This window comes from Bidens hawaiensis, unplaced genomic scaffold (genome assembly GCF_021521415.1).
Source record: "Bidens hawaiensis isolate Kalapana, Puna unplaced genomic scaffold, B.hawaiensis_p1.1 tig00012724_1, whole genome shotgun sequence".
NCBI classification, from domain to species: Eukaryota; Viridiplantae; Streptophyta; class Magnoliopsida; order Asterales; family Asteraceae; genus Bidens; species Bidens hawaiensis.
Genome location: NW_027492052.1, coordinates 106230 through 133618, shown reverse-complemented (window position 1 = coordinate 133618; position 27389 = coordinate 106230). Strand labels below are relative to the sequence as shown.

Sequence of the window (27389 nt, the reverse complement as noted above, 5' to 3'; positions counted from 1 at the left end):
TCAGGGGTTAACCCATCGCGCGACGATATAAACCAGGGAGACAAAATGCAGATTTCTCTTCTCGTAATTCAAGTTTCCGATTCCTCATCAATCATACGAAGAAAAAAAAAACAGATACTTTTAAATTTTTGGAATACTTCTAAAACGAGTAATCTTTGGAAAATACTATAGATGTTAATAATTTGGTATAAATGTGTGATTTATCGTAAACCGAAATTCAAAATGTAAATAACTGAGGATAATATTTTTTAACAGCTAAATCTCGCACCCAGTAAGGATTGGACACTTGACTTGACCACCTATTTACTCATAAAAATAAATAAATTTGTACTAAATTGTTAACTATGGGCATGCACAAAACCGAATCAAAACCTGAAAAAACAAAAAAATACCCGAATAGTGGTTTTGGTTTGGATTTGTATTTTGTTAAGAACCGAAATATCCAAAAGTTGAAATAACCATAATATCTTAACCGTAAATCCGTAACCATTAAAGTAAAATCTACCGATTACTATTTGTTTAGTCTTAACATATGGTTAATAACAAATATATTTGGTTTCTAGATATAATTAATAACTAATAGTACTAAGTTTTGATTTTGAATTTTGATTTTAATGTATATTTTATTAGCTTTTAATATTTGAAGTTCAAGTATTCAATATTCTATTAATCATTAGTTTTTTAAAAAAAATGTCATTCCCAATATCAATATCTGGGCTTTTTTGCACCAAAAATTTTGGCTCGATTGACAAAATCGAAAAACCACATTCAAAACCGAACTAAACCCAAAAACGAAAACCGAAAAAAAAAACGAAACCGAATGGTTTAAAAAATCATAAAACCGAAAGTTTGGTTTTAGTCAAAAAACCGCACCACACACACCCTATTACACCCTATTGTTAACTAAAATGGTAAAAAAATCATTAAATTAAATTTAAATACATAAAATAATTAAAAAAATTATTTAGTTTGATTCTCTTTCCATATTGTTCGTAACAAAAAACCCTAAAATGCTAGCAACCCATTAAACCCATGCTCATATTCAAACCACACAAATCACAACTTTTATATATATATATATGTCTCTATGATAAGGTTTACAACCACATAGATCGATCCAACAAGTTGTTGTGCTCTACCTTTGTTGCATGGAACCACCACCCCCACCACCACCATTAGAGACATCTTTAGTTGAGATTAAGGTAATCAACCTTTCGCTTTTGTTTCAATTTTCTTTTGATATATGATTGATAAATTTATCGAAAACAATTAATGTTTTGTGTGATGGCTTTAAATTCCCGCGTTCTTTAGTTTTCATTTTGTGACCGTGTAACATAACTTCGATAATGTATCTAACGACTTAGTTTTGCTATTCAAAAAGGGTTAGCAACTCATCTAGTTACCCATTTACCTTCCGTATCGATATAAACACTATTTTTAATGAAATATAATAATTTGTATTTATAATAAATAATTGCTTAATCGCATTGTTTTCTCCGCTATAGGCACTCAAAGGTTATATGGGGAGGATTTAAAGCGGAGATGGAATGTCAAGATAATAACAAATATTGATAATGGTAATTGATAGCTTTTACAATTTTGTATAATTATTAATTAGTTTGAGGTTAGTTATCTTTAACATTTAATGTATTTGATTATGTAAAGATTGATGATATGTCATACCTATCTCGTGCTGGAACCGTCAAAATTGGTCATCGTTGAATTTTACGGCTGGTTTTTTAAATTTGTTCCATTGTTTTGTTAGAAATTTCTAAATTAAACCCGATGGTTAGGTTTATGGCTTATACTCGAAATCATAAGGAAAGTATGAACCGGGGCATACGATTTTGGAATGTGGAACTTTTATATTACACTTGACTTTAGTCATTTGAAGTTTGATTACATGAATGATTAGGTTTTGCCTAAGAATACAATATATGAAGTTGGTCTTTTTATAAGTGTTAAATGTTAGAACATTATTATTATTATTAGTATTTATTTTTCTATTTGTAAAGGTCCAATAGTTTTTAATGTACTGATTTTATTTGAACATTGACGTATTCGGTATTCGGGATTAACGGCATACCTCTTCATAGCCAAGGTATAACCATCCATTGTTAGTTTGACATTCAAGGATGGTGTCAGATACAGGGATGATCAAATTCGTAACCAGTACCGAATCCGGTACCAAGTTTTGAATTTTCGGTACCGATACAGCTCGATACGGAATTTTGCGATACAAAACCGTAAATACATTTCGATTTCCGATATCGAAAAGGTGCGATTTTCGGAACTGGTACGGTACCGATCTCATCCCTAGTCAGACCATTCGAAAAGAAAGCCAATTATAACTCGTAAAACTAGGGATGAGATCTGTACCATACCGGTACCGAAAATCCCGATCCTGAAAATCACAAATTCTTGGTATTGGTACCGGTATTGAAGGTAAAAATCCGGGAAATACCGATACATACCGATCCCAAAACTCAAAACTTTGGTATCGATTCGGTACTGAATTTGTTCATCCCTACGTAAACCCATCTCACTTTCCTATCAAGAGAAATGCCGACAACAGCAAGGTTCGAGCCCAGAAGCTCGGGACGGAATAAAACAAAACAAAACAAAAACAAAAACAAAAACAAAAATAAAATGACTAGAGGGACCAATTACGCCTTTTTATCGAAACTAATAATATAAACCCAAAACCCCAAATTACAAGCCCTAACCCTCACATTTCAAACTCTCCACAATGAGCTGATCAAATTCAATCAAAATCCAATCAAATTGAATCAAATTATGGTTTCAAAGCAATCAGTTGACGCCGGAGCCGAAGCCGACGTGGACGCCGGTGTAGTATCGTCACCGAGACCGGTTCGGACGAGTGATAGGCTCCGTACACGGCCGAAGGTGTACAATCGGTATGTGCATACGATGAACCGGAATAAGGCCAGGAGTATGAAGCGTAGGAAGACGAAGAAAGCTAGGGTTTCGGCTGCTGAGATTGCGAAGAACTTGGAAGGAGGAGGAGGCAGTAAACAGAATAATAATAATAATATTAATAATTCGGTACCGGTTTCGGCTTGTTTCATTTTCCAAGTGATTTTAGTGTTAGTTTATGTTATTATATGCATTTTGAAGTTTGAACTGAATGAGCTCTAGATTATTTTATCAGAATAATAATTCGGTAGCGGTTTCAGTTTATTGTTTGACTGTTGAGTTATTTAGTGTTAGTTTATGTTATTATATGCATTTTGAACTGAATGAGCTCTAGATGATTTTATCAGAATAATAATTCGGTAGCGTTTTTGGTTTATAGTTTGATTGTTTATAAGTTTTTATAGTGTCAGTTTATGTTGTTATAATCATTTTGAACTGAATGAGCTCTAGATGATTTTATCAGAATAATAAATCGGTAGCGGTTTAGTGTTTGATTGTTTAGTGATTTAGTGTTAGTTTATGTTATACTATGCGTTTTGAACTGAATGAGCGCTAGATGATTTTATCAGAATAATAAATGGCAGCGGTAATATGAGTAGGATAGCATGAGTTATATAGTTATATTCATAGTGTATGGCACGTCAGTCATTTATAGTCTCAGCTATCCACATCACACGCAACCTGTTTGCACATGGTGTGTGCAGGTAGACCTTAGAAGATGCCATTTTGCACACACCAAATATAGGGCTTATTGCATGGATCACACAAGATAAATATTTAAGATAATAGATACATGGCCAAATCATGAAAGGAGGCAATCCATAGAATAGTTCGATAGTAATTCGGTTAATTGTTTGGCTGTATATCTTGTTCTGTTTCAGTTTACCTAATTTAGATAACAAAACTTGAATCTTAGTAACCTTAAAAGCCAACCGACTTCATTCAGTATACAATAATTCTGATCGCCATGATAAATTCAGAAACTAAATTTTATGCTTTCTTTCCTTTTTTGTAATCCGTGTCTATTGCTATTACAGTCCGATACAGCACTTCGACGCTCCACAAGACAACGTAAAGTTCCTTCAAATCTTGATAGCTACACAGACGAAACTTCCGGATCAGAGGATGGGGACTTAATGGTGAGTTTCTAATATTGGTTTATAAGTCTTCTACATGCCTTTGGAGATGAGTATTTTTGATGGTTTAGAAAACAATGCACATTTTTTCAGGATCATCGGGAGTACCGGCATTCTAGAAACCGGAATTCTGGCAGTGGTAGACAGAAGTTTTCATCACGTGAAGGATTGAGACCACGTCGTGATGGGCTTCGTCCTCGTCGTTCTAATACAGATTCAAGGAAACTAATTCTTGAATCGGAGGATGATGGAGATACTTATGAGGATAATAATGGCCAAAATGTAACAGAAAATGGCAATGAGATTGAGGATAATGATGATGAAAGCGAGGAGGGCGGTGCTGTGGGTGATGGTGATGATGAAGGTGAAGGTGAAGGGGAAGGGGAAGGTGAAGAAGAAGACGATGAAGGCGAAGAAGATGGTGATGATGAAGATGTCGAAGAACAAGATGGTAGAAGAAGATATGATCTCAGAAACCGGGCCGAGGTCAGGCGGTTATCCATTGAAGAAGGTAAACAAAGACCAAGATCTCCAAGAAGGGTACTTCAACAAGGTACAAAGCACAGTAGGGATGTTAGAAGAGGTGGGTCTCGAGTTCATAAACGCCATCGGATATCACGTGCTGATGACTCTGATGATTCACTTCTTGTTGATGAGCTGGATCAAGCTATGCCTATGCCATGGTCAAGAGGCTCGAGCCGGTCTGGTGCACCACCATGGCTTTTATCTGGACCTGATATGCACGGGTCATCGGCTTGGGGGCTAAACATTGCTGCATCTGGTTGGGGTCATCAGGGAGATGTTTTGGCTAACCTGGCTTCTGGTGTTCAAACCGCGGGCCCCAGTTCCAAAGGCGGGGCCGACATTCAACCTTTACAGGTTGATGAGAGTGTAAGTTTCGATGACATAGGAGGTCTTTCGGGCTATATTGATGCCTTGAAAGAAATGGTCTTTTTTCCATTACTCTATCCTGATTTTTTTGCTAGTTATCATATAACTCCTCCGAGAGGAGTGTTGTTATGTGGCCCCCCTGGCACTGGGAAAACACTAATCGCACGGGCATTAGCTTGTGCTGCTTCAAAAGCTGGACAGAAAGTAAGTTTCTATATGAGGAAAGGTGCTGATGTGCTTAGCAAATGGGTAGGTGAAGCTGAAAGACAGTTAAAGATGCTATTTGAAGAAGCTCAAAGAAACCAGCCTTCTATTATTTTCTTTGATGAAATTGACGGTCTTGCCCCTGTTAGGTCAAGTAAGCAGGAACAAATTCATAACTCCATTGTTTCAACACTACTTGCTTTAATGGACGGTCTAGATTCACGGGGTCAGGTGGTTTTAATCGGTGCAACCAACCGAATTGACGCCATTGATGGAGCATTAAGGCGCCCTGGTAGATTCGATCGTGAGTTTACATTTCAGTTACCTGGTTTTGACGCACGTGCTGAGATTTTAGACATTCATACTCGAAAATGGAAACGACCACCATTGAAGGAGTTAAGATTAGAGCTTGCTGCTAGCTGTGTAGGCTACTGTGGTGCTGATTTGAAAGCTCTTTGTACCGAAGCTGCGATTCAGGCTTTTCGTGAAAAATACCCTCAGGTTTATACCAGTGATGATAAGTTTCTGATAGATGTTGAATCGGTTGAAGTGGAAAAGAAACATTTTATGGAAGCCATGTCAACAATAACTCCAGCTGCACATAGAGGCTCGATTGTTCATTCTAGACCATTATCTCCAGTTGTTGCACCGTGTTTACAAAGACATCTTCAGAAGGCAATGAGTGCTATATATGATATTTTTCCTGCTCTTGATATTTCATCTGAATCCAAGAAGTTTTCTATGCTTGTTTGCGGTTTTGCTCTTCCTCTTGTATACAGACCTCGCCTTTTGTTGTGTGGCTTGGAAGGTTCCGGACTGGTAAGGGTTTCTTTAGATTCAGATTTTTATATTCCTACGCGTCGTAAAGGGGTTGCTTTGGGTGATGTTTTATGTAGGCCTGTAAACGAGCCGCACGAACAAAAATGAGGTTAAGTTAACTTCAACTAAAATCAAACACGAACATTTAGGGTGTGTTTGGAATTGCTTATTTAAGTGCAAAAGGACTTTTTGCTAAAAGGACTTATAAACTGATGAATTTTTTAAAAGAAGTTTGTAAAAAAGTGTTTGGATTAGCTTATGTGTTGGGGAAACCAAAATGACTAAAATGGACACTCTTTTTTAAAAGAGTGTTATGGGTTTTGAGTATTAGAGGGGTGTAATAGGTAAATCAAACCCATTAAGTTAATAAGTTAGAGATTCCTAACTTTTCAAAACCCTTTTATTTTGCCTTTTCCATAAGCTAAAATCCATAAGGCCTTATGGTTTGCCAAACACCTTATATACCTTATTAACTTTTCAAAAAGTTTATAAGTTAATGAAAATAAGGAATCCCAAACACCCCTTTAAACAAGTCATTATCATCTCTAGGTCTTTCATTTCTTCTTTCCGGTCAACCCAACATGACATGTGCCTGAACTACCCATTTTGACTTGTTACCTGACTTGCCCATTTGTCACCTCTATATCTGTTATCTGTTAAATGTGATTATAACTGAATTCACAAGTACTTTTTTTTCAGGATCACTTGGGACCCGCCATCTTACATGAACTAGAAAAGTTTCCGGTTCATTCTCTAGGTCTTGCTTCTCTTCTTTCTGACGCGAGTGCTAAAACCCCAGAGGAAGCTTTGGTACATGTGTTTGGTGAAGCAAGAAGAACTACACCTTCAATATTGTATTTACCTCAATTTCATCTTTGGTGGGAAAACGTATGTGTACTGTGCACGTATCTATACATTCTTTCATTCTTACTGCTTTTAAAACAAATTTAACTTTCATGTGAACTCAGGCACATGAGCAACTTAGAGCTGTGCTCTTGACATTATTAGCAGAGTTACCATCAGATTCTCCAATATTACTGCTTGGAACATCTTCAGTTTGTCTTGACGAGCTTGATGGGGACCTGTCTTCTGTATTCCCTTCACGTAACATGTATGTTCGGTTATTATTCTGCTACTGTTTCTAAAATGTCTTTTGTTATAGTACATAGCTAATAATACCTTCATTTATGTATCTAAAACAGCTACCAGATGGACAAACCGTTAATGGAAGATAGAAGTATGTTTTTTGACCGTCTGATTGAAGCTGCTTTGTCAATATCATCAGAGGGAGCCAAAAACAAGTCCCAAAAGTCAACCGCGGTTCCTGAACTCAGCAAGGCACCAACGGTTGACACGGGTCCAAAAGTCTCTGAACTAAAAGCTAAAGCAGAAGCTGAGGGCCATGCTCTTCGTAGACTCAGAATGTGCCTACGTGACATTTGCAACAGGTAAGTTTTATTTTTGTTGTGTTTGTTATTATATTGTGTTTTGGTGGACTTGTAACATGTGTAATAAAGGTGGTACTTTTTTATTGGGGCAGGGTTTTGTATGATAAACGTTTCAGTGCGTTTCACTACCCTGTGTTGGATGAAGATGCCCCAAATTATCATGCGGTTATTCAAAACCCTATGGATATGGCTACTCTTCTACAACGTGTCGATGCTGGAAAATATATTACTTGCAAGTTGTTTTTAGAAGATTTTGATCTCATTTTGGCAAATGCAAAGGTTCGTATCCCTTCCTAAAGTGTACATTTTTTTAGGTCTTAAGCAAACCGAATGGACATTTAAGGAGCATGTCCTTGTTCGTTTGTTTAACTTTAACCAAACAAACTATTGAACACGGGCCATTAAATGAATGTGGTTTTCTTGTTTGTGTTTGTTTATGTTTGCTCATTAATCCAATAAATGAACGCATTCCTGGCTTCCTGCCAAACAGTGCAAGGGTACATTTACAGGCGTACACATTTTAAAAATTTTAAAATCTTTTGTAATGCTTTTCATTGTCGATGCAGATATATAACAGGGACGATTACAATGGATCTAGGATTGTCAGTAGAGCATATGAACTTCGAGATTCGGTATGTCATTTTTTCAATAGAAGTAAACTTAAAAATATAAAGTTACACGGTTGTCTTTGTTTACGTTAGTATTTGTTTTGTATAGGTGCATGGAATGTTATCCCAGATGGACCCTGCGTTGGTCGCTTTCTGTGAAAAGATTGCTGAAAACGGTGGTCCTGTGTCTTTGCCTGAAGATGTAGCGGGATCTTCTTTCCAGAATGTTCCGGTGATGGCAACTATGACTCGAGCTAGTGCACGCCTTCGTCACGTCCAGCCAGAAGTTAATTTAGATCAGAGCTATGAAGCACTAAAACGCCCCAAAAAGAATGTTGATCCTTCACATACAGGTGTCAAAAATATTAATCAGGAAGTTAGATTTATGGATATTATTATTCTTATTCTTATTCTTATTATTATTGTTATTATTATTATTATTATTATTATTATTTAATCTGTGATTTGAATTTTCAGCATCAACGGCTGATGAAGGACCTGTTCAGGCTCAAGAACCAGCAGGTGAAGATCAAGATGATACAAACCCTGGTCAAAGCTCGTCTCCGGGTTGCGTAGAAGTCAACACTATTGCCGACGAGGCTAACGAGTCAAAATCCGAAGATACAATCATGGTGGATGCTGTGAGTGACAGCAAAGTTGAATCTGCTAAGAAGCTTTTGTTGGAGCGGACAGTTGATTATGGTATTCCCGAGCTAGAAAGGCTGTATACCCGAATCGTGAAAGGAGTTTTCGAGTTGAAGAATGTTGAACCCGACAATCTCAAGTCCTCGGTTTCAAACTTTCTCCTCGGATTTGCGGAAAACGAGGCTAATTTTTAAAGGGAATCATTTTTTTTATAAATTTCTTGATGGATAGATTATGCTTGTTTTGACATGGAATTTTAAATTTTAAAGGATTTGGGTAGAATCTAGTTTAAAGCCAATCCGGAAGATGGTTTCACTTTATTTATGGTGTTAGCACTCGGCTCGTTTTGACTTACAACAACTCGAGCTTGACTTGTTTCGAGCTCTTTTTCGAAAACTCAACTTGTTTTTTCAAGCTCGGGCTCGGCTCGTTATTTATTAATTACTTTATACAATATTTTATATATTTTAGAGAATAAAAACTAGTATATGTTTTTGCTAGTTTTTTGCTTAGCCTTAGTGTGGTATCTTAAATTATACCAAAGCTTGGCTAAATATGCAGTGTGAAATGAATATATAGTTTGAAAGTGTTAAAAAAAGAATATACAAGACTTGAGCTTGGGCTCGATAATGAAGTAGATTTATTTTAAGCTTGAGCTTGATAAAGTTTTACTTGTTTTGAGTTTTTTATCGATTCTAGCTTGACGACGGCTTGCCTCATTTGCACTCCAAAGTTTTCAAAAAACAAAACATAATAACAATAACAACTTTGAAGTAGTACCCTACACCCAGTGTTGCAAAAACTCCCGACTAAAGACTGATTAATCCCCGATTAATCGTTAGTCCCCACTTCGTTGATTAATTTTGAGCTAGTCGGCCAATTAATCGGTCAACGGTCAAATCCGGCCAAAATCAACGGTCCGGCGAGATTCCAACCAAAATCAGCTCTTTCCGGCGAGATTCTGACCAAATCCGAGGTTTCCGACGAGATTCCAGCAAAACCAGCGGTTTCCCACGAGATTCCAATCAATTTTCGGCCAAAATTTGTTTGTGTATGTATAAAGCTGGAAATTATATATAAAAATGTGTGCGTGTATATATAAAACTGAAAAATTTACATTAACGTCCGATCGGATTAATCCCGATTAATCTTGATTAATCCTGATTAATCGCTAGTCCCCACCTCACCGCTCGATTAGCGAAACGATTTTTGCAACACTGTCTACACCATGTCACCAATTAATATAATATAATAAGAGACTATTATTTATTTATATCTTCAATAAGATATTCACAAAGCATGTATAAAAGTGATTGTTTTGACTTCATCTAGATAAAATAGAATGCTATTCATCAGTCTACTACATAAAAAGAAAATAAAAATATTTAATTTTAGTCTATAAGTTATACAACTTAAAATCAATACTTTGAGCTAGCTTGTTGCGGTTTGGAATTTGTCGTAGTTGTCATCACACGGCACTGCATCGGTTAAGCTTGGTACTCGATTGTCATAACACGACACTACATTGGTTAAGCTTGGTATTTGATTGTCATCACACGGCACTTTATCAATTAAGCTTGGTACACGATTGTCTTCATCAGGTGTTTGAACACAGTTCACACTAGGAATCACGGGTGGAATTAAACTAACGTTAACGTTTTTGCATATTGATCCAACCTTGCCAGACGGGTTGGCAGGATTTATATTGATTTTATCGAGAGTAATGCCAACGCAACCATCCGGATTCTTAGCGCAGTGAATGTTGATCGCATCTTCGGATGTACAAGTCCCATGGATATCATAAAAGGTCACATCTTTAATTTGAACCATTGAAATTGGCTGTTTAATTTTAAAAAACAAAAAAAAATTGACAAAACCAAATACAAATATTAATGTAAATGTAGTAAGAAATATATCTACATACCTTCTCATCCTTATCGCATTTTTGATGAGGGCAATAAAAGTGAGTGACTATGATCGGATTTTGTACATTCGTCATTTCTATGTTACTAAATGTTATTTCGCTTGCAGAGCCCGATCCTCCCTGAAAAATACAACAATTAGTAAGTTATTCTACAAAGAGGGACAACAATGAGAAGGATGCGAATGATTTATAGAAAAAAAAACCCCTTAAAAAATAATGAAAAATTAATAAAAAAATCATAACTCAAAATTTAATTAAAAAAATGATAAATGTAAAAGTGCAAAAAATTTTCCATCGTCTCCCTCGTTCCAAAAAAAACCCACTCGAAATAGACACAATGTTGAGAAAAAAACATCAATGTGTCTTTTTATTATCATTGTGTTTTATGTTTATTTTCGTCATTGATTGTGTCTTTTTTTCTTGACATGGTGTCTTTTTTTCTTGATATTGTTATATATTACTCAAAATTATGTTATATTTTGTTCGACATTGTGTTACATTTTGCGACCTATTGTGTCTTTTTTGATTTATCATTGAGTTGTTTGTTCATTTTCGGCATTGTGTCTTTTTTTCGACATTGTGTTTTCGTCAATGTTTTTTTGGAACGCGAATGACGTGAGAAACATTTTGGATTTTTTTAGTTTTTATTTACATTTTGAGTTACGATTTTTTAATTATTTTTTGTTGAGGGGTTTTTTGTGTGACCACAAATCATTCTAACACTTCTCATTTTCGTCTTCCTTTGTATTTTAACTTTACCCTTAATTAAATAAATGTAAACATAAAATTTACTTATTTAGGGGAAAGTTAATGTATAAATAAAATTAACGTGTTAACTGTGAGAATCAAGTAGAGTAATTATGTAATTACATCATAGAATAATTATGTACTTATTATATGACGTAATTACATAATCACATAATTACTCTACTTGTTTCTCACAATTAACACACTAATTTCATTTATATTTGATCCAAACCCTATATATTTAACGAATATGTACCGGCACTATTTTGACCCGAACTCCGTTTTGCGTATTGGTGAAGGTTGCACCGATGACCCTAATACTACCTGCATATTCTCTTGCATTGTGCCTTCCTAAGCTTCCAACACTTGAAGAAAGATATAATATTAATTAATAATAATAATCAGCAATTCAACATAATTATTTAATGGTGTATTGGTTTTATTAATCCTAACTATCATCTTTTGGTTAATGCTGGTCCCAACTAACGAATTGGCTACTGATAGTCCCAACTTTTAACGTATTTGTTTGCAACAGTCCGCAACTAATATAATCCTAACGGCGTTACTTGCAGGTTACCGGAAAAAACGTTTTTGACAGGAAAACTCACATTTTTGTCCCAAACATCTTTGTAACCTTAGATCGAACCTTTAGAAAACTTTTTCTAGCAAAATACCCAATTATTGAGGTCGCCGGAACCCTAGAACCATCGTCGGAATTGATTGGTGATGCTCAAATGGTAGTGGTTGGTTTGGTCGTGAATCAGTTGGTGGTGTTCAGGTTGAGTTTACCATCAAAAAATGTGATTTTACTGGCCAAAATCGTTTTTTCAACAACCTACGAGCAACGACGTTAGAATTCTGTTAGTCGCGGACCGTTGGGAACAAATATGTTAAAAGTTAGGACCATGAGCAGCCGATTCTTTAGTTCCAACCGAAAATAACCAAAAGATAATAGTTATGATTAATAAAAGTCAATACACAATAATTAATTAACATTAATAGATAATTAGTAAATTTATAAACTTATAAGTGTGATAAAAAGAACCTTATGCCATGGCCAGGGCCACAATGCAGATCAGTAATGTTGATATTGAAACTACCAGCATTGATTGCAATGCAATCATCACCTAAAAGTTAATTATAAATTATTTGTTGCAATAAATAGTTTTTCAAATTAAATTAACTTGCTAAATGTGAGGATCAAGTAGCGATTATATATACAAGTAATGTAATTATGTAATTATATCATAGTGTGATTACAATATGTTGTAATTACACTACACTATAATTACACTATGTTGTATATATAATTACACTACTTGATTTTCACAGTTAGCACATTAATTTAATTTGTATTTGATTCAAATCCTATATAAATAGTACCAGTCCCAATGTTTCCACCCACAATATTAAGTCCATTAGTTGCTGTAATATCGATGCCATCAGTGTTAGGACTATCTTTGTCTGCGATTACAATGATGCCATTGATGGTACCATCGTCGCAAGCATTTTTAGATAGATGATTTCTTTGACTGTTTGTTGAGGTCACTCGGTCCAAAAACAACCCGGGACAATTATGAAACGCTAACGCCTACATGAAAAAGATAAAATTTACTATAGATGTTCATGTTACATATGTAGGTAGCTCTGTAAATGAACCGAAGGTTCGGTAAACTGTTCGACGAGAAGTTCGTTTATTTAATAAACTAACGAACATGAACATATGTTCCGTTTATTCATTTATGTTCATGAACGTTCGTTTATATATGTTCGTTTGTGTCTGTTTATTTATGTATTAATAGAAAATAATTAAATATTATCTGGATGAGTGTTAATTTAAGTGTTTTCATTTATGTTCGTTTATGTTTGTTTGTATTCATTTACATTTGTTCATATATGTTCGTTTACCTTTGTTCAGTTATGTTCGTTCAGATTTTAGACAAACGAATATGAACAAACACAAATGTTCATTTTTTAAATAAACGGACATGAACATAGATATTTGTTCGATTAAGTGTCCGTGTTTGTTCGATTCATTTATATGCTTTCATTATTCACATTGATGAATACACCGGTTTCAATCTCTAGACTCTACCGATTTTATTTGTGTTCGTTTACAGACCTACAGGATAATAAACAAACGTACACATGTGTAATCACTTACAGTGGGATTCTTTTCGCATGTGTTAGGCAATGTCTGGAAAAGATCAACATTCATGGTTAGATAATAATCGATGATTTTTGTTTAGTTAATTATAATCACCTTAATTAACTACTTAATTAATACCTTCTGGCATGTGTTCCACCAACCCGACCCTTGCCCATCAAATTTTCCACCGGAACCACTTATATGAAGATTTTCGACGTTGTGAAAACTAATCCATGTATCGAAGTTAGACGGCCAAGCATTCTTCGGTATGGCCATAACGGTCCCAATGACCTATTAGCATATATAACCATGAAGATATATATATATATATATATATATATATACTGTTTTTCATATACAAATGGAATATATATAAGCGAAAATCACTAAAACGTTCATTTTGTCACAAGAAGTTAAGACGAATGTCTATTTGATCTTACAATTCCTTCAATGTCTCTCCCAAATCTGCCGGACCTGACTGTTTAAATATGTCAGGTGAATGTACTCTACATCAGCCTATTATATAAGAAGCCACGTGTAAAATAAAATATGTTGTAATAAATTTTTAAATGAAATCATGTCGAAACTCACATATAATACGGTCAGAACTAACAACAATAATTCAGACGGAATCACAAATAATTCCGTTGGAACTTAAATTTAATTCCATTGGAACTAAAAGTTAATTAGGTTGCAACTCACAAAAAATTTCGTCAGAACTCACAAAAAGTCCGTTGGATCTCACAAAAAATTGTACCCAAAATAACTTTTGTACACGTGGCTGCTTGTTATAGGTCTACATACCAACGTCTAACATGTATAAACCGTCGGAACCGAAGAATATAAGATGATCATTTGATATATATATATATATATATATATATATATATATATATATATATATATATATATATATATTGTAAAATGAACATATTGTTGAATTTTTTAAGTAATGTTTACTTACATCAACCTCCATCTTGTCACCTTTGCATGGACCTCTAAAAGTCAACGGCCCTATTGGGGAGTTGCCTGTGGATAACACAAATTTACCTGAGCCAGAAGCACATGCATTGTTCCATTTAGTTTCCTGTCAGATACATACATTATTAAAACATGAAACTAATGTGTACATATGTACTTAAATTTGAACAAAAATGGAATTCATTAGTTATTAGTTAATTACCAAAGTATCACTAGTTTCTCCCAAAAGTCCAACTTCATTTACATCAAACTCTTTTGTAGGACTAGTGGTAATCAAATTCCGAGGTCGAAACAAAACCATGAATCCGATGGTTGCGAGACTAAGAACGAATGTAATCGCAACTGCTGAGCTTTTGTACCCAAACCCCTTCACGAAACCAGAGACGTCTTCTTTTAAAACTTCTCGAGCTTCCTTAGAAGATGATCCATGTGATCCTTGTACCTTCCTTCCCCTTAAAGCCCCTAGCGCCTCTTTTGTTTCCTCCATATTGATGATTCAACCTAGCAAAGCGATTATTCCTTAACCACGGTCTACAAGGGAATGTATATCAGAACAAGGTTTCTACTAGAAACCCTGTTCTGATATGCATTCGTATACAAATGTGTTTGCAACGAATTTCAAAATCTCACCTTTGATTAAATTAGGCTCAACCTCGAGCTTCTAATATTAACATTCACTATTCCATGAAAAAACGAAGTGTTTTCATCTCCGTCTATATCCCCTTTTAACCTCCCTTTTGTTTAAGATCAACCCTTCTCCGATCATCTATCTCCGCCTCCACTTGCTTCAAATCCCTTCTCGTCTTTCTTTTTTTCGGGTTTAGTTGTCTCGTTTTGGCCACCTCTTCCATGCCAATGTTACTTATACACCACTCTTTATTAACCAATTCTCCATACTTGGAAATCAATCTCTACCTCTTAATTGCTTATTTATTAACCTTATGAAGCTACCATCACATAATCAAATGAATTCAAACCTCATATACTTTTTAAAGGACATAAAACATCTAATAGATATTTGGTCATATTGCAAGGGTATCTTTCATTTGCTATAGCGAGTAAACCAAAACTGAAAAAGCTCATGTACGCCACAACACACGGGTTTGATTCCACTAGTTCTATTTATGTTTCATGTTGTTTAGTGACGTTTCACGTTATAAAAGTCTAATGTGCCATAACATTAGACATTTCATCTTCTAAAACCAACACTTTTCATGTTATTTGACGTACAATAATTTCTATATGCCTACCTATGGGATCGATAAACTTTTTGGACCTTATTAACCAAAGAGATATGACTTTGCACTATAGTTAGCTCAACACCAATAAAGAATGCCCAAGGAATTCCAAGAATTCTTGTTATACATTATTCCAACCCTCAATCCTCTTTTCGAGATTCATCGATATTGAATCAATCGAACACACTTCTAACACATGTTCCACTTTTGGAAGACCTTGCATTATTTGACTTATTCATATCCAGATCATGAAGGTTTTGAACCCATATTATGCAAGGAGACATTGCTTTTGCTAATTCGAAATGAAGGGTGATATAAAGGAGGTCTTCATCTTCAGACGAAATGAAGGGTGATATAAAGGAGACATTAATACTAGTTAGCAGTTTCGGCTCCATATCAAGAATATCGTCACTAGCATCAATATCGTCAAAACCTTGAAACCTTTTATCCATGAACTTGTTCAGAAATACCGTAATGAAAGGAAGATAGGTGTTTTTCGCTAGCTATTTTTTAGTTTGTAAGAAAGAAACAAATTTCTAAATTTAAGAATTAGTCATAAGTATTTAGTAAAAATAAAAAAAACCAAAGATAAAATTTGCTTAACGCGCGGAGATGAATATGATTCCAACGCAAGAAGTTTTGAATAAAGATAATGGTATAACGGACACACAAAGAAAATGTGATTATTGATTGTTTGATGAGTGAAGATAGGGCATTCAAATGCATCGAAACTCGGCCTTGACCCGGATCGATTTTTGTGGTTATTGATGTGCTTTGGGTTGCAAAGAAGCAGCTTGTTAAGCTTATGTATTTAATTTAATGCTAGGGAAACCCCAAATATATGGGTTCACATTAATCAATTAAACATGTTGATAAAGCATGTACATTTGAGTTGGATGTGGATGGTCTATTTAAGGGTTAATTTTGAGTACTACTTGATATGCTTTCTTTAAAGACAATTGTGTCTACTTTACTCTTTTATACAAGTAGGGGTTGTGTTTGGTTAGGACTCTTATCTAGCTATACTTTTTAAATATTTTGCCGCGCAATGCCCATTTACCCAAAAATAAAAAAATAAAATAAAATTTAAAGCGGATACGAATCAGAATCCAAACAATCAATAATAAGATGTATACAAACTTCAAACATTAGCAAGAACAACGGAAAACGTACATGAAACCAACGGCATACCCAATCTTGTATATGACGAAATAGTTAAGCTATTCGAAGTATACTTATGTGTGTTAAGAGAATTTTACAAGAATGTTGTAAGAAATAACTTATGGAATGCAATGGCCACAAAACGAATGTAAAGTATGTTAATGTATTGGAGTGGTTCAACAAAACCATGAAGGTAGAAACTTGTTGCTTGGGTCCACAACTTCAAAGGATTATGGAAAGCATATTACAAGAAAAATTAAGGATGGAGTAGGAGACTAACGATTAATCAGGAATAACATGGATTAATCGAATTGAAATTTATATGTGAATTTCATATATACGTATGCATACCTTTTATATATAAAATTTTTGTTTTGACCAAATAGCAATTAATCAACGTTTAGACAGAATTTTTACTATCATGAATTCAGGGGTTGCCTAATCACCACCTCTATAATCAAATCAAAACTAGTATGGTATGCATGAATAATAATATATAAGGTTTATTCTACATCTATCTTCTGACTACTCTCCATGAAACTTTTTACAGTTATATAATAATAATAATAATAATAATAATAATAATAATAATAATGCTCCTTTTATGATGCAGCGGTAAAATGAAAATGAAGATCAAAACACGTTGATTCTATGAAAACCCGTGTTGAACTTCCAAACTCTCAAGTCCCACCCAAAAGGCTAGGGAAAACAAAAAGAAAATATTTATTAATCAAATTTAAGTCTGTCTCTCCAAATTACATAAGAAACATATAAATAGATTTCTAATACGAAATGGGCCCAAAAAAGGCCATGGGCCAAACACAAATCCAAAAAGAAAAATGCGAAAACCGACAAAAAAATATAAAAAGGCTCATAACTTTATTTAGGAGGCATTTTTGGGCTTCAAACAGGGCCAAACCGCCGTAGGCGTTTGCCACAATTTGCTCCTCGTCTTAAGCTTCGATTTGACTGGTAATGGGCTTGAAACTGAGCTTCGTGGGCCAAGTTATGCCCATTTTCGTGGGCCACCTTTGGAAGCACGATCTTAGGCCTCCAAATACAACATGACACGTTCTTCAATACTTGGGCCTCAATCATTTTATATACAATCCAATTCCACAAATAACCTAGACTAAATATCCAACATATGATAAGATCAGTTGAGTGTTTTATTTTAGAGGCTAATTCAAAGTACAAGTATTTACACTATTTTCCTTCACAACCCCATACACCAAAATAACACAAAACCGCAAAAAGCTAACATTAAGACACCAAGGACGGTACAAAATCAGCCACTTGAATTCTTAGCCGCATCCAAAATATCACCATCACCACCACCACACGTATAGCAAACGAACCGTGTAGGCACAACGTCACAGTTGGGAATACCATCACACCGAGTATGTTTCCATACACCGCATACATCACATGCAACTGCTTTGTAGTAAACAAACTTTGAGGTTGCAACAAAACCATGAATACGACGGTTAAGAGACTGAGAACAAACTTAACCGCAATTGCTGAGCAAGTAGCCTACAATATTCAACACGTACTTAATTAATCAATCAATAATTAATCTAAATATTTTAACTTAATTAACAAAAGAACTAATCGAAGAAGATGCTTAAGAAAGCTAATTACCATGATCGTCGAGCACGAAAAGAAAATGAACGATTTGAGTTTATTAAAAGCTAGAGAATGATTTGAGTTAATGAAAATATTATAAACCGGTTATGATGTTTATAGAGAAATGTAAAAATGGTAATTAAAGCTATTTCTATCACTAAAAAATCTATATTATAAAAATTCTCTGTCTTTATCATAATTCATGGAGTGGTAAAATTAAGAGACATGATTTCCCAAAACATGTGTAAAAATTATTAAGAGATAACTATGCATGTAAGAAATCATATATATGTATATATTTTATGCAATAAAATCCGATGTTATAAATTCAGAAAAGATATTATATATAATTAATTGAATTAACTTTTTACAGTGTTGATAATTGTTTAACAGTTGATTTTCCTCTGATTTTAGTCTGTGCAGGTTATCAATTTGATTTTCCTCTGATTTTAGTCTGTGTGAATGCAAAATTTCAACCTTTTATCTTATTTTGTTGTAGGTTGAAACAACACATGTATGTAGCTCGAATGATTGGAGCACCGTGTTGTAACACAGACTAAATCGTTTGATGATTATGTTGTTGATCTGGTATTGCATTTCATTTCTAATAATTTTATTAAACCTGTTGATGCCTCTTAGGTTCACCATTGATAAATTTAACTTTTAACGGTTAATACATAAATTTCTAGGCCAATCGTTATCAACTCTTTCTGCAGACGAATCGGTTTCAACTATTGCAGAAAACAAGTCATGGACCAGGCCACCAATATACATGGAATTTCAGGTACTAATAATTTAACGCATCTTATTATTAAAACAATTCATTAGCTAAACTGTATTCTTGTGTTTTTGTAGGTTCCAATATTTACAACATCTGATTCACGGGCAGGTTTCTAAAGGTACATTTTTATTTTACTCGTGATAGATGGTGTTTTGAAAGTCACGAAAGCTCGGGTCATAAACGGGTTCTGGTCAAAATGGTTTAACTAATCGTGTTAACGGGTTAACAAATACACGACACGTTTATAAACTGTTTATTAAAAGGATATAATTATATCACTAACTGAATATTTGAGTGTATGAAATATGTATTATATCCTACAAGGGTAAACTCCTAAAACTAATACAAGTCCTGTTATGGTGCTATACTATATACTGTTTATATATATTATAAAGCATGAATCAAAGGCATGTTAAGAACATCTTATACAATGTGTGAGGGCATAGTTGGAAAACAAAAAAAAACCTATTAAACACTACAATGTGCAGGTTCTTCGTTGACTACAACGTTCCCTTTTCCATTCGGTTCCAACACTGACTGAATGCTTACGATGTTTCATCTTAATCCAACTAATGGTATTAAAAGCTGCAATCAAGTCAGTGTTTGCAATCAAGCGATTGAATGATCGGATCAAGGGCTAATAATGTTATGGCTGTTAAATGTTATTTAAGTCTACCATCATTTAAACATTAAAGAGAATCAAAATGAATGTATTTGACTTAAATCTGTCATATTAGTAACTCTGCAATCTCTTAACTTTATTAAGAATTTTGATGGTAAATCTAATAGTTATTTGGACATGGTTTGTTTGTTAAACTTTTATCTTAAATAACTTAGTTGCTAATCTTATAGTTATTTGTCAATTAAAAGAAATTTGATATTGTATAAGCAATTTTTAAATAACTTAGTTGCTAATCTTATATGTCCTAATATAATTTTATAATTATATTATTTTCGTTGTTGCAGATATCCCAAGTTGTTAAATATATTAAAAGTGCAGCTTTAACTTTGGATCTTTTATCTCTGTAGAGCTTCACAAAACCGGTAAGCAAGGGTTTGATTTCGAGGACATATGTTGTACGATTCGAGGATTTTTACACTCGCATAGGATGTATTACATGCCAGAAAAGACGACCAAATAGTAGAGATGGTGGCTGCAAGAACAATTACTTCAAATGGGATGACAGGTTCAACTGTTTTGGGCCCGGTCTCAGTGCTGAGTCGAGGTGAACGAGCTACGTGTTCGTACGTGACCAGCGGGAATGACCAACTAAATATTTTGTTGTGGTTTGCAGGGGCATTTCTGTCCTTTATTTTTAAACTGTTCCACTGCGAATGTTTTGTTTCGGATGACTATAATACATGTTCCTTACTTAATTGTTGTATACATGTTAGCGTTGTTGAGTTGGAAGTTTTTGTTTTTTCAACTCAGCTTTCTATTAAAAACGTATATGATTTGCATAGCATCGACGGTGAATTTTTACCTAATTTAGAAGACAAAATGGTTATAGTTTTAACTAATGTAACATGGCATTTCTTTATTAAAACTTTATGAGGAGCTCCCCTATTTTCTCCTTTCGGCTCATGGTATTTTAATTTTGATGCACAGATTCACTTATCTGTTTCGTCTAGGCTGGCAAAATGTGTTCATCCATGTTAAAAATATTCACCGAAGTCTAATTGGAAATAAAACTGTACATTGTTATGTTTTTCATTAAAGATGAATTTTTAAATCCATAGCCTTGTGTTAAATCCATTAAAGATGAATGTGTTCATACATATTCATAGCCTTGTGTTAAATCCATTAAAGATGAATTTTTAATAATGATTTTGATAGCATGGATATGCAGAGATATAAAACGGGATAAACATGAAGACGAAACATAGACTAAACGATGCCCCTAAAACCGAGCAACTTAACCATTTAGTTGACCCCATTCTTGACCGAGATCCAACCAAAAGAACCAAGTATACTTAATCATGGTTACTTAAATCTTGAACGACTAACGCTTATGTATTGATTATGATATTTGGCTATGAGCTTTTATAATTAACCTATCCTAAAGTAATTTATCTGTACAACTTTCGATCCAATGTTAATGGTTTTTTTGTTTCTTTCTATTACTAATTAATAAACTTTATTGATAACATGTACCATTTATCCTTTACAATGGTGTTAAAATTTTAAACCAATAATGAATGTGATGATTCTAGCTTGAGAATGTGCTCTAAATCAACTTTCAAATATATATGTGCATAGCCTTGTGCCAAATCAACGACTAAGGCTTATGTATCGATTATGATACTTGGCTATGAGCTTTTATTAACTAACATATACTTAAGTAGTTTATCAATATAACCTTGGATCCAATGTTAACGGCTTTTTTGTTTCTTTCTAACTAATTAGTGTGCACCAAAATCGAAAGAATTTCAGTCTGCCATAACTCTTCGGCGTAAGCTTAGTACATTATAAAGAATAACCCTTTACTAAGTTATAAAGTTAACATCTTAATATTGATCACATTATGGATTTATGTAACTAAGATTAAAACTTGTTACCATTGCAGCGTTGCGTGCGTTTCCAACTAGCTGGATCATTGAGTTTCCTAATCTATGGTGGGTTTCCTCCTAAGACCATCCTCTATGGTGAGGGGCTTAGTGCCACGTCAGCCCCACGTGGGCACTGGTGGCTTCAAAGCCCCACCCCAAAGATGCCCCTCTATGGTGAGGGGGCTTCGAAGCCTCTTAGTTCTGGTACCGTAACGAACATGACGAAAATCGACTGAATGCTGATTTTTGTTTTTTTAGTTCCGGTACCGTAACGAACATGACAAAAACCGACTGAATTTGCGTAGACTGTCCGAGATCGATAACGGTCAGGTTTTGCAAATGATCCAGTTTTACCGACCGACGTCACGCCATTGGTCCACCCAAATTTTATAATTTTTTTGTTTTATTTTTGTCTTAGTTCCGATACAATAACGCACGTAACTGCAACCAAACGAATTCACGTCGACTTACTGTATCAATGCTTTGTGTTTTATCACTACCCGTGTTTTACCGACCTGTCCGGCGTAACGCGCCGGGAAAAAACACTAGTTTAGTACAATTACTATATAGTTGAATTAAATATAAATATATTAATACAACATGGACACATCCTTCCATTTTGCCTATCAAATTTGACTCAAATGCATTAAGGGAGCCCACAACAACGTTGATCTTCCAAGAAAATTTGCATATTAAGACAGAAACTAAGTAGTTACATAAGGCAATAATATGTAAATCATCTTAAGTGAGCCGTCGATTTTGACTACCCTAAGTACTATAAATAACAATCAAGTGATATCCCAGAAAAAGCAAACACAACATATTGAAGTAGTCAGTATTTGAAGGCAATAAGATTCAAAAAATATGGGAGCAGGTGGTCAGATGTCGGATTCAGGTGAAAGATGTGTTGAAACGTGTCCCAGTTGATCCACCGTTTTCGTTGAGTGATCTTAAGAAAGCAATCCCAGCCCATTGCTTCGAACGATCAGTCATCCGCTGATCATACTATGTTGTTCACGATCTTATTATTATAACCTACGTCTTTTACTTCCTTGCAAACACTTACATTCCCCTTCTCCCTGCTCCTTTAGCTTACCTAGCATGGCCTATTTATTGGTTTTGCCAAGCTAGCATCCTGACTGGCTTGTGGGTGATTGGTCATGAATGTGGTCACCACGCCTTTAGCGAATACCAGTGGGTTGATGACACTGTTGGATTCATCCTTCATTCTACTCTTTTTACCCCTTATTTCTCGTGGAAGTCACCATGCCAACACAAACTCACTTGATAATGATGAAGTTTACATGGAAGTCCAAAGTCATGATTTATTCGAAAGTTCTTAACAACCACATTTGTTAAGAACGTTGACCACATTGTTTGACCCGACCAGAACCTTGATTTGTGTAGACTCATCTACACCTCTATATCCAACAACCTCTTCGGCTTGAAACCGTCTTAAAACCAAGTAAACTTCTTGAAACACTTTCGATGCTTCAACTTTAACATCATAAACCGTCGCATTAGCAGGAACGATTATATGCTCGGCTGGCGGGTTTATAACATTTTCTTCGGTTTTCTCATCAAGTTCAGGTTTACAACACAATACTAATGAACCCGGGTTCGCTTCCAAAAACGACCTTTCAGGATTGTAATTCTTCACGAACTGCTTGCAATCGAGAATCATCGTAGCTGAAATTACCATTTTGTCCCTCATAGTGAAATGCACATCATTTACCATAAACTGTGGATGAAGTAAAGCTTCATATAAGAACTTTAAATCTCTCATTAACTTACCTTCAGACGGGTAACTTGTAACCGAGCCTATACTACTAGCATTGCTCGAATCCTGTTCAAGCCGGTATTCAATAACACCCGAGCCTGGATTGGACCGAGCATTAACCACCATACCATCACTCGCTCGTTTCCCTTTAAGTTCTTTAAGACAATAATCCAAAAGGTCGGGGCGACCCACTTTACAGACCGCCCCACGTAACGACCCCCAACTAACCCAACCCGACCCACTAACCGCTTTCAACACTCTAAACATTGCTTCCTCGACACGAACAATGTCATCCATATCCCAAACACACAAAACCCTCAAATCACTTAATCTAACCCTTTTGGCGGTCCGGAAATCATTTCCCATTGTCCGGTTTTCGTTGGCATCATGTAGTAATCTAGTTAAGAAACGAAAAAGGTCTCTACTTGTCACAAGTTCTTGACTTGAAAGCGATTGGTAAAACAAAACCAAGTCGTTTAAATGTGTTATCGGTTTATGCCCTTGAACCGATAACACAGATAAAGGCATATTCGCTAATGTTTCAATAGCGTTATTATACGCCTCATAGCTAATACCATAACTCCCACAACCAAACTCATAACCCAAATTGCCATACCAAGGGTGACCTTTAATTACCGAATGAAGTAAACGAAACTCTAGACTGTATTTCTTCGACACATCCATAACACCCACTTGTCTAACACCAAGAGCTCTACAAAGACGGTCCCAGAAGTCCATAATATGACTCCCGGACAAGAACCACGAGCCGCCTTCTCGGCCATTCACTCGGAGAATATGACCATAACCATTCATATGGACCACACCATGTAACAAATGGTTGGTGTGATCCAACTGGTTGTATAACCAATCTTCAATGTCTTCAGTGGTCATGACATGGTTACATGACTTGCACCTACAAATGTTTTATAACTTTTAACAACACCTATATGTTATATATATAATATCATTTTAAAGGCTTTAACTTTGTGTTTTTTTGGATCATGACCTTGAATCAGATAAATGGACCAAAGCACCACAACCAGTACATGGCTTGTTGTAGCCACTAATTGAAGTCCCATCACTCTTTATTATGAAATGGTACCTCTTTCCACATACTGGGTTCCCACTCCATCCTTCATATATGCATATGAATTAATTATAAATTGCAAATGAAATGTGTGTGTATATATATATATATATGAAGAAAAAAACATCAATACTCAAACAAACAAATTCAGAAATCAAACAATATTTTGTAAATCATGTTAGATATTATTAGAATAAACATGTATTTCTACCTGCGCATTGCAACGGGGACTTTGTCAGTATTGGTTCAGTTCATTACGGAAAAATTTTTGTGGTCAAAGTTTAAAATCTGAAGTTTTGTGGCAAAATTTAAAAATCTAAAAGTTTTTTTTATTGTAAAAGTGTAAAAATTTTGTGGCCAAAGTTGAAAGGCTAAAATTTTTGTGCCCAAAGTTTATGTTACCAAACTTGAAGGGCCAACAGGTAGACGCGTGAAAGTTTGATAAAAAAAGTTTAAATAAAAAATCAAAGTTTGAGGGGTCAACATGTTATATTGTGAAACTTTGGTGACCAAAGTCAAAAGAATACAACCTTACAACATGTAATGTAAAGTCCTTTATGTTGATGATTAGTGATAGCTTGGTCTTAAGCACTAACAAAGTTAGTAACCATCGTTAAATGGAATCACATGCATATCATGTTAGGGTACAAGGGTAATTCTACCACCCCCATTGTTTTCCCTAGTTTAGAAAATACCTCACGTCGCCTGCCATGATGCATCGTCATCTGGTATGGTATTCTGATTTTTCGCATTATTCATGTTCGAACCCACGGACATAATAAAATCCATAACCTTTCATTCTAATGATTGACACTCGATGGCAAGGTTTCGTATTAGACTTGACATATGAATGTCAATTATCAGAATGAAAGATTATGGATTGTTCGATGTTCTTGTTTTCGAGTATGAGAATGCAAAACCAAACACCAGGCAACGGAAACGATCAACAATCGAGTATGGGATGCGACATAAGGTATTTACTAAACTGAGGAAACTAGTGAGTTGGTAAAACTACGCATGTTCTTCCATTTAACAATAATTACTAACTCTTTAACTTATAAAGGACAAAACTTGTTACTAAATTTAGCACAAAGGATGTATACTATAATTAATAAAAATAGAGGACATAGCATGAAAAAAACTATAAACTTTAAGGACCTTTTCAATAATTTACTCCATATATTATGAATACATGACGTAATAAATAACCAATTATAATATAAATAAATTTAAAACTTTATTGAATGTGATTGATAGACACGTAGCATGTAACCTTTATTGAATGGACATACTATTAATTTTATTAATTTATTGAGTATTAAACTATACAGGTTTTACTGTATATTATTTGAAATTAAAATAAAAAACGAAAATCATTAAAAGTCAACGTGACCTCAGTTAAAACAATATAGTCTGGTCAGAGTATAATAACGAGACTCTTCAAATTTTGGAGAGTAGAATCACCTAACACAAGGAAGTCTTCCTTCAAAAAAAGTAATAATAAAGAATAAATAAATTCGGTTCAGATCTACAAAATCACAAACCTGAAATGTCAGTTTTTATTTCGATTTTTACGATTTTATGCACCCCTAGTTTCACATTTTTAAATCCTTAAACCGAGTTATATATCAAATCAAATGTTAAACTATTATTATTATTATTATTATTATTATTATTATTACTACGACTAATTAATGCTTATTAAATAATTACCTAACTTTCCGTCAAACCAGCTGTCAATCAAATTTCTTAAGATATTTAAAAAAAAAACAACCGAGTTAACCCGAACAAGTTGAGTTAACTCACCAACAACTCGACACTGATCACAATACACCGATCTAGATCTCACCACATCCTCCACCACCACATCTAAACACATATCACCATCAAACACCACTTGCCACGTCAGCAAATGCGGCACCAACGACGCCGGCGGCGGCAACAATGCATGCCGGAGCAAAAACCCACGTACGGTTTCCCTGAACGGTCTCGTTGCTGGAGGTTCGCCAGTCGGAAAAGTCAAAAAGTCAGCGGTTACTCTACGCTTCATCTTTTTTAACAGACGACCTTTAATTACCATTATTATTATTATTATTATTATTATTTAATGGAGTGGAGTTGGTTTAGGATGGAAGAGAGGGTCAATCGCTAATTATTTTTTAGTAACTTTTAAAGATTTGTTGGTTGATATAATTTAATGTTTAATAATGGAACTTGTGTTTTGTGACGGGGGTGTATAAGGTGCTGATAAGGATGTATTTATAGAAGGTGGATCGGTGGATTTATATTGCGGAAATAAGAAAGCTATGCGGTTAATGAGACGTGTATAGGTTAAAAGTAAATTTAATTATAATAAATAAGTAGGCGTAAGTGATTAAATAAATAAAGGAGTTAAAAGCGTGACATGTTTAAAGAAAACAATTATTAAAATTAAGGGGTGATATGATAACTTTATTAAAGTTTGAGTTAAAAATGTAAATTGATGGAAAATAATGAATAAATACATTATTTGAATTGCTATATATAGAATATAAAATTTTGTTTATTTTTTTTATTTGAGAGAGAGAGAGAGAGAGAGTTCCTCGTTATTGTTTTAACTGACTGATTGCTTCATCAAAAGACAATCATTCGTGGAAAGCAAAAACACATTTTATTTCAATGGACCCAGTTGATCTTT

At 34.6% G+C, this 27389-nt stretch overlaps 2 protein-coding genes, 1 long non-coding RNA gene and 1 pseudogene across 4 annotated transcripts; 2 read left to right on the top strand and 2 right to left on the bottom strand.

Annotated features, from left to right (window-relative positions):
- The first annotated feature begins 2631 nt into the window (after positions 1 to 2631).
- On the top strand, positions 2632 to 9023 carry LOC143541917 (ATPase family AAA domain-containing protein At1g05910-like). The gene is made up of 10 exons (XM_077034601.1): positions 2632 to 3066; positions 3975 to 4076; positions 4167 to 5987; positions 6687 to 6875; positions 6956 to 7098; positions 7190 to 7435; positions 7528 to 7714; positions 8002 to 8067; positions 8153 to 8396; positions 8521 to 9023. The coding sequence occupies exons 1-10, from the start codon at positions 2797 to 2799 to the stop codon at positions 8880 to 8882; spliced, it is 3630 nt and encodes a 1209-aa protein (XP_076890716.1). The 5' UTR covers positions 2632 to 2796; the 3' UTR covers positions 8883 to 9023.
- A 1096-nt stretch (positions 9024 to 10119) lies between these two features.
- On the bottom strand, positions 10120 to 14976 carry LOC143541887 (exopolygalacturonase-like). The gene is made up of 7 exons (XM_077034582.1): positions 14692 to 14976; positions 14473 to 14595; positions 12743 to 12950; positions 12405 to 12486; positions 11616 to 11724; positions 10613 to 10732; positions 10120 to 10527 (listed from the first exon to the last, which is right to left on the bottom strand). The coding sequence occupies exons 1-7, from the start codon at positions 14974 to 14976 to the stop codon at positions 10120 to 10122; spliced, it is 1335 nt and encodes a 444-aa protein (XP_076890697.1).
- Positions 14977 to 18998: 4022 nt separating this feature from the next.
- Positions 18999 to 20928, top strand: LOC143541916 (uncharacterized). The gene is made up of 4 exons (XR_013136828.1): positions 18999 to 19102; positions 19204 to 19298; positions 19370 to 19413; positions 20325 to 20928. It is a non-coding gene; the product is annotated as an uncharacterized LOC143541916 (long non-coding RNA).
- A 2256-nt stretch (positions 20929 to 23184) lies between these two features.
- On the bottom strand, positions 23185 to 26762 carry LOC143541886 (PHD finger protein At1g33420 pseudogene; annotated as a pseudogene). The gene is made up of 3 exons (XR_013136823.1): positions 26519 to 26762; positions 24632 to 24767; positions 23185 to 24538 (listed from the first exon to the last, which is right to left on the bottom strand). The product of XR_013136823.1 is annotated as a PHD finger protein At1g33420 pseudogene (transcript).
- Positions 26763 to 27389: the final 627 nt, after the last annotated feature.

Bases quoted from the DNA above. Each gene is read 5' to 3' on its own strand.
- LOC143541887 (XM_077034582.1), bottom strand. From the start codon at position 14,976: ATGGAGGAAACAAAAGAGGCGCTAGGGGCTTTAAGGGGAAGGAAGGTA. The intron at 12,487-12,742 runs GTACTATTTATA...ATTAACTTTTAG, and splicing joins GGGTGGAAACATTGGGACTG to GTGATGATTGCATTGCAATC. The intron at 11,725-12,404 runs GTTCTTTTTATC...TCTTTCTTCAAG, and splicing joins GGCCCTGGCCATGGCATAAG to TGTTGGAAGCTTAGGAAGGC.
- LOC143541917 (XM_077034601.1), top strand. From the start codon at position 2,797: ATGGTTTCAAAGCAATCAGTTGACGCCGGAGCCGAAGCCGACGTGGAC. The intron at 4,077-4,166 runs GTGAGTTTCTAA...ACATTTTTTCAG, and splicing joins CAGAGGATGGGGACTTAATG to GATCATCGGGAGTACCGGCA. The intron at 7,099-7,189 runs GTATGTTCGGTT...TATCTAAAACAG, and splicing joins GTATTCCCTTCACGTAACAT to CTACCAGATGGACAAACCGT.